Raw genomic sequence first — 7,860 nt, 5'->3', positions numbered from 1 at the left:
GACATAAATATGGGAAACTTCGATATAAATGTGGGAATTTTGGACATAAATGTGGGAAACTTTATCATAAATATGGGAATCTTGGACATAAATATGGGAAACTTGGACATAAATGTGGGAAACTTGGACATAAATATGGGAATCTTGGACATAAATATGGGAATCTTGGACATAAATGTGGGAAACATTGACATAAATGTGGGAAACATTGACATAAATGTGGGAAACTTGGGCATAAATGTGGGAAACTTGGGCATAAATGTGGGAAACTTGGGCATAAATATGGGAATCTTGGACATAAATATGGGAAACTTGGACATAAATGTGGGAAACATTGACATAAATGTGGGAAACATTGACATAAATGTGGGAAACTTGGGCATAAATGTGGGAAACTTGGGCATAAATATGGGGAACTGCGACATAAATATGGGAAACTTGGACATAAATTTGGGAAACTTCAACACAAATGTGAGAAACTTCTACAAAAATATGGGAATCTTTGACATAAATACAGGAAACTCCAACATAAATATGGGAATCTTTGAGATAAATGTGGGAATCTTTGAGATAAATGTGGGAATCTTTGAGATAAATGTGGGAATCTTGTCATAAATGTGGGAATCTTGACATAAATGTGGGAATCTTGACATAAATGTGGGAATCTTGGACATAAATTTGGGAAACTTCAACACAAATATGGGAATCTTTGACATAAATATATGAAACTTCAGTATAAATATGGGAAAGTTCAACATAAATATGGAAAACTCTGACATAAATATGGGAAACTTCTACAAAAATATGGGAATCTTTGACATAAATACAGGAAACTCCAACATAAATATGGGAAACTTCAACACAAATGTGGGGATCTTCGACTCAAATGTGGGGAATCTTTGAGATAAATGTGGGAATCTTCAACATAAATGTGGGAATCTTGACATAAATATGGGAATCTCTGACATAAAATGGGAAACTCTGACATAAATATGGGAAACTTCGACACAAATATGGGAATTTTTGGCATAAATATGGGAATCTTTCACGGGGAGCAAGGAATGCATCTGCTTACTGGGAACAAGCTTCCTTGATTTTGCTTTTTTTTTTTTTTAAATTTGGAGACCCAGTGAATTTTCTTTCAAAGTTGGTTTTCTGGCCACCTTGTTCCTTATTAATGTGATTTAAAGCCAACCTGGGAGAAAACATCCTCGGTTTGGACTGATGTACCAATTTAATAAAGTCTGTGTGGTGATATTCAGTGTGCTCAGGTGTCCTGGGCGAGTTGAGAATAAATAATTGTCTGAGAACAGATAAATAAACCTCCAGGGGCTGCAGGGCTGTGACAACAACAACAAAAAAATTACATTTTTTTGCAGTCTGCTCCTTCAGCTCCGTCTGTACGTTCTGTGTTGACAGAAAGCACAGTTTAATCCTCGTCTTCAGCAGCACTTTTACCTTTTTATGTTGATATTACTCTTTTATTTTTTTGCTTCTCTCCCAGCTTCCTCTCCTCTGGGGATGTTGCCTGCATGGCAATCTGTTCCAGCAGCTACTCCACCATCATGGCCTTCTGCTTCCTGGAAGAGCTTCGCTGGGAATTCTCTGCTTCCTACGACACAACCAGCATCAATTTGGCTTCCAGGCCATATGCTTTCATTGAATTTGGTTTGTAACTTCGGCCTCTGACTGTAAAAATTCTCTGTCTTGCTACTTTTATCGTGTTAAATAATGTTTCCAGGCCAAAGCCTGGTTGTGAAAGTGAACCTGGGTGTGCCTTTGCCTGTGTGTGTGTATTTTGAAACCTTGTTTCTCAGCACCACAACCCCAAAGCTCCTGCTCAGTTCAGTGAACATAGATATTTATAGACTTCTAGACAAATACATATTTATAGATGATACACTTGTATATAATATTTTATATATTATATTTATATAAATGGTCTATACAAATATATATAATTATTTTATTACAAAATATTTATAAATTATTTGTAAATATTTTAGTGAACATAGATATTTATAGACTTCTAGACAAATACATATTTATAGATGATACACTTATATATAATAGTTTATATGTTATATTTATATAAATGGTCTATACAAATCTATATTTATTACAAAATATTTATAAATTATTAATAAATATTTTAGTGAACATAGATATTTATAGACTTCTAGACAAATACATATTTATAGATGATACACTTATATATAATATTTTATATATTATATTTATATAAATGGTCTATACAAATATATATAATTATTTTATTACAAAATATTTATAAATTATTAATAAATATTTAGTGAACATAGATATTTATAGACTTCTAGACAAATACATATTTATAGATGATACACTTATATATAATATTTTATATATTGTATTTATATAAATGGTCTATACAAATCTATATAATTATTTTATTACAAAATATTTATAAATTATTTATAAATATTTTAGTGAACATAGATATTTATAGACTGCTAGACAAATACATATTTATAGATGATACACTTATATATAATATTTTATATATTATATTTATATAAATGGTCTATACAAATCTATATAATTATTTTATTACAAAATATTTATAAATTATTAATAAATATTTTAGTGAACATAGATATTTATAGACTGCTAGACAAATACATATTTATAGATAGTACACTTATATATAATATTTTATATATTATATTTATATAAATGGTCTATACAAATCTATATAATTATTTTATTACAAAATATTTATAAATTATTTGTAAATATTTTAGTGAACATAGATATTTATAGACTTCTAGACAAATACATATTTATAGATAGTACACTTATATATAATATTTTATATATTATATTTATATAAATGGTCTATACAAATCTATATAATTATTTTATTACAAAATATTTATAAATTATTTATAAATATTTTAGTGAGCATAGATATTTATAGACTTCTAGACAAATACATATTTATAGATGGTACACTTATATATAATATTTTATATATTATATTTATATAAATGGTCTATACATATATATAAAATTATTTTACTACAAAAATATTTATAAATTATTTATATTTATAAATTATTTATAGTTATAAATTATATATTACAATATATATATTATTAATATTATAACAAACATACATAATTATTATTAGAACTATATAATTATTATTATCATTACAAAAAAATAATTATTGATTTTATGATATATCAACACAGTTGCTTCATATTTGTGCCCATACATATTTACATGATATTTGCACATATTTATATTTTTAGATGTATTTTGCTTGTTTTCATTTGTTGTAGCCAAGCTTTCTGCTCAGTGGGCAGTGCTTGTTGCTATCAGCAGTTGGATTATCATGGAATTCTGCTTTTTTAAAAGGGCATCCTGGTGCCTTGGAATTATTGAGTTTAGGAGGAGAAATTCATTCAAGAAATTAAGAAGGAAGAAATGAAGACATTTATTTAAACTCGTTTAAGGAATGAGTTTTATTTTGTGATTGCAAGGAAGGGGGAAGACCTTGATGCCTTAAACTACTGGATTATTGGGTGTGTGGTGGCAGAGAGTTCATCTGTTATGGACAGAATCCTGTGGTGATTAATGAACAAGCAGAGAAGAACAAGAAATTGATATCTCAGACACTTTAACATAATTAAAAAATCTGTTGAGTGGAGACAGATGAGAACAGGAAAAAAGGGAGACAGAGCAGATTATTGGGAGACAGAATAGATTATTTTCTGGCTTTTCTGGCCTGATTTACAGTCTCATAAAGCTTCAGAGTCATGCCCAGTGTTTCTTTTTTAACCTGATATAAATTGTTTTCCGACCAAGTAGGAGCTGCTCTGCTGAACCTCACACACAATTCCCTTGCAGTGAGAAGCTGCCCTGGGAGAGGATGAAATCCTGCAGTGGGTTTGCACCCTTCTGGCCACATTTCAGTCATTTTTTTTTTAAACTCATGCTTAAAAGAGTGAGAAATCCACAAGGAAAGCTTATTAAACAGCCTTCTTGGATTTTGGGTGCAGGGCACTTTACAGCCATGATGTGATTTTAGATTGAGATCCACATTATTCCTTTTTCTTTTTTAACTTGAGTAGGAATTGGGGAATTTCTGACTTCTTTTAATTGCATGAGGGTCTTTTTTTTTAAAGAAAAAACACATCTTTTTTTTTATTTTTACTGTTATACTTTGTTATTGAGTTTACCTAATATTGCTGTGTGATAACTGATTTATTTATTTAATCATCTTCTTCCCTGTGTTTGGATCTAAGAAGCACTTGATGCCTGAGATCTTAACCTTTTGTCTGGTAGTTATAGATATTATTATGATTATGATTATTATCATATCATTATTATTGTTAATATTTTAATTATTAATATTGCTTATAATAATTCTATATTATACATATAGATGTAGATATTCATTATGTACATATAATGTAGATATTCTTGCCTTCTCAACAGGCTGACATGGTAAAATGCAGGATTTTTCCCTGCTTGTGGCACTGTGTATTCCAGCACAACAGAACTAGAGCTTAAACTATGTTTTAGAATAGAAAGAACATGTAATTAATTAATAAATACATAGATATAAATTAATAAACACATAGCTATAAATGGTATATAAATATTAGATATTTATATAGAATATTTAAACAATATATAATATTGTTTAAATTATATATTTATATATAATATATATATTATATAAAAATATATAATATATATATTATAAATTATATATATAATATATATAATATATATTATATATAATATTGTAAATAAATACATAATTATAATATATAATTATAAATAATACATAATTATAAACAATATAAATAAAATAATATAAAAACCACATAAATATAAATACTGTATAATGATACATGTAAATAATGTATAATATATAAATAATATAGAATATATACAAGCTCTAACAGTAGCTTAAGCACAACATGCTACAGGTATTACATATATATATAATTTCCAGTATGAGCTGTGGGCAACCTGTGCAATATTTGATATGGATTTTCCTTATAGGATAGATATTTCTGCATTTTATTCCCCTAAGCATTTGAAATAGGTTGAATTTGCCCATATCTTTCCACAGTTAAATAGGAAATAGCCCTACCTGCAGTGACTACTTGGAGGAATTCCCTGCTTGGGCTCAGCACAATTCCTGTCAAACCAGCAGCCACAATTGTGGGAAGGGATTTGCTTGTGACTGGTGTTAAATTGAAAGAGTGAGAGATGAAGGAGAGTGATCTGTGCATGGATCTGTGGCTTGGACACTGATGGAATCACTGTGGAATTGCCTCTGCTGGTCAGAGCTGCTTCACGACTCAGATATAGATTGAATTAATTTGCCCCTGTGCTGGGAAAATCCTTGTCATGGTTAAAGCACAGGGATTGCTTCTCGTGGTAGTTCATGGGTGGTTTAAGATACGGGTTGACATCCACCCTGGGATGTGAGGACTTGTTTGCAGTCCTCTGGCAGGATGTGGGGATTAAAATGTCCAGAAGGCTGAAAGAGGACGGGTTTGGACTGGATATTAGGAAGGAATCCTTGGCTGTGAGGGTGGGGAGGCCCTGGCACAGGTTGCCCAGAGAAGCTGTGGCTGCCCCTGGATCCCTGGAAGTGTCCAAGGCCAGGTTGGAGCAACCTGGGCTAGTGGAAGGTGTCCCTGCCCGTGGCAGGGGGTGGAACAAGATGTTCTTTAATGTCCTTCCATTGTAGGATTTTGTGATGTACAGTACCCAGAAGTATTTTTTTCCCCTAACCAGCAGTGGAATTTTATACCTGAAACTAAATTAAAGAAATGAAGAAATTAAAAACCAATTAAAAAAGACCGCCGCAATATCATTAAGGATTTCCCTAATTAGGGTTTAATAATGTAAAGGGTTAATAATTGAGCAGCTGACTTTTGCAGAGCTGACTGAAGCAGGTTTCCTCTGTCGTTCCAGACAACATCATTCAGAAGGTGAAATTCCATTTCAACAGTACCCGTGGCTCTCGAGCCAAGGCCAACTGGGAGAAGGTGGAGGAGGAGCTGAAATTCCAGCCCCCAGTTCAGCTGAAGCTGGAGGACACGGAGCTGCTGAATGGGGTGACCAATGGTGGGCACTCAGGAGTTCATGTGGAGGTTGGTAAGTCACTGCTACACAAGGTGACAGCAGATTTCCCGACCCTCACTCTTCAAATGGCACACAACAGGTCCCTTTTGTGTTGAGAAATGCATATTTTTATCTTGTGTATGAAGCAGAAAAGACTTTTCTGTCGTAGGAGACAACATTTGGAGTTTACATTGCGGCAGGTAAAGGTAATTGGTGCCTTTAAGGACCTGTGGTGGTGTCTTTTTCCAGCCTTAGATCAGCTTCTCTGGATGGAAAATTGTTTCTGACTGGACGTGGTATTTGCCATGTTAAATTCTCCTGCTTTTAAAGTCCATGTTTGTTCAAATTTCTATGGTAAGAGGAGCTCAAATGATTCATTACTTGTGCAAACTCGTAATAAAAGATACATAATTGTAGTCTGAGTGAGTTTCTTCAGTCTTCAGACAAGAATGGATGAGGAGAATATGAGCTGAGGGTAAAACTCTTATTCCCAGACTGCCTTGAGTTGTTCTCCCCTCTTTGCTTTCCCCTTTGACCTTATTCTTTAAAATTTAGTGCATGTGCCTAAAATTCTGAATGAGGATTTGTGTATCTGTATGAACAACACGTGGAGCCTTGACAAGAGACTTTTCTGTAACAAAACCTGACATTTTACCTGCTGTTGTTTAGGTTGGAAAAAACCCTTAAGATCATCGAGTCCAACAGGAAACCAAACACTGCCAAGCCCACCACTAAACCCTTCCCTGTTTTAATCCTATTAACATGGTGGTTTAGATGCAGCTTGTATTTCCTCCTTTTTTTTCTGTCGTTCTTGGCTTATGAAACACTAATAAAATTAAGTTCCACTTGCTCAATCTTATTGTTTGTGATGGATGAGCTGGAATCTAATTTGACATAGGTATTTTAAATTAAAATATAGCAGGGCAGTGGCCAGGAAGAATTAAAAATAGAATTGAAAGGCCTGTATTTGCCAGTCAGGTTTGTGAGTGCTTCTCAGAGCTGTCCTTGAAGGTTAAATCTTTTCATGATGTGACAGGATGTAGAAATTCTTTACACTGTTTTTTTTTTCCTTTTGAACAGCTTCAGTGCCAGTAAATATTTGCAATCCAGTCTGTGCCCGCAGATCAGAAATACATTTCCAGTTCCCCCATATTCCTAATTGCTTTCCATCTGGCTTTTTATTTCTGGCTCTCCTCTCTGCTCTAACCCAAATACTCTCACAGATTGTTCTGCCTTTATTTTAAGGATGGTGTTTGTGTTCATCTGTTTCCCTCCTCTGGAGTCGGCTTTCCTGGCTTATGTCTCTCCCCTCTCATCATTCCCTACCAGCTGAATCCCTACTTTGCTGCTCTAAGTTTAGCTGTGTGCATGGTGTTTGTTCCCAAATTGATGTTATTTATGTGATGGCCCTGCTGTTCTTGAAGGGCTGTGGTTGCAGATGAGCAGGATTTCATTGTGTCTGCATTCCCTAGTGCAGATGGATCAATCTATGGGTTCCCTAGTGCAGATAGGTCACTCCATGGATTCCCTAGTGCAGGTAGATCAGTCCCTGGGTTCTCTAGTGCTGATAGATCAGTCCATGGATTCTCTAGTGCAGGTGGATCAATCCAGGGATTCCCTAGTGCAGATGGATCAATCCATGGATTCCCTAGTGCAGATGGGTCAGTCCATGGATTCTCTAGTGCTGATAGATCAATCCATGGATTCCCTAGTGCAGATGGATCA

General features: G+C 33.4%; 1 protein-coding gene across 1 annotated transcript in view; it reads left to right on the top strand.

The window, feature by feature from the left end:
• The first annotated feature begins 1,506 nt into the window (after window positions 1–1,506).
• Window positions 1,507–7,860, top strand: part of SEC22C (SEC22 homolog C, vesicle trafficking protein) — a 14,925-nt gene continuing 8,571 nt past the window's right edge. Inside the window, exons 1-2 of the mRNA XM_027660636.1 lie at window positions 1,507–1,668; window positions 5,986–6,168. Coding sequence (XP_027516437.1) covers window positions 1,533–1,668; window positions 5,986–6,168 — 319 coding nt within the window. The 5' untranslated portion in view covers window positions 1,507–1,532. The remainder of the gene's footprint in view (window positions 1,669–5,985; window positions 6,169–7,860) is intronic.

The sequence above is a fragment of the Corapipo altera genome, unplaced genomic scaffold (assembly GCF_003945725.1).
Source record: "Corapipo altera isolate COAL_440 unplaced genomic scaffold, ASM394572v1 126, whole genome shotgun sequence".
Classification (NCBI taxonomy): Eukaryota; Metazoa; Chordata; class Aves; order Passeriformes; family Pipridae; genus Corapipo; species Corapipo altera.
The sequence above is the reverse complement of the archived record's forward strand: the minus strand, read 5'-3'. Positions and strand labels throughout refer to the sequence as shown.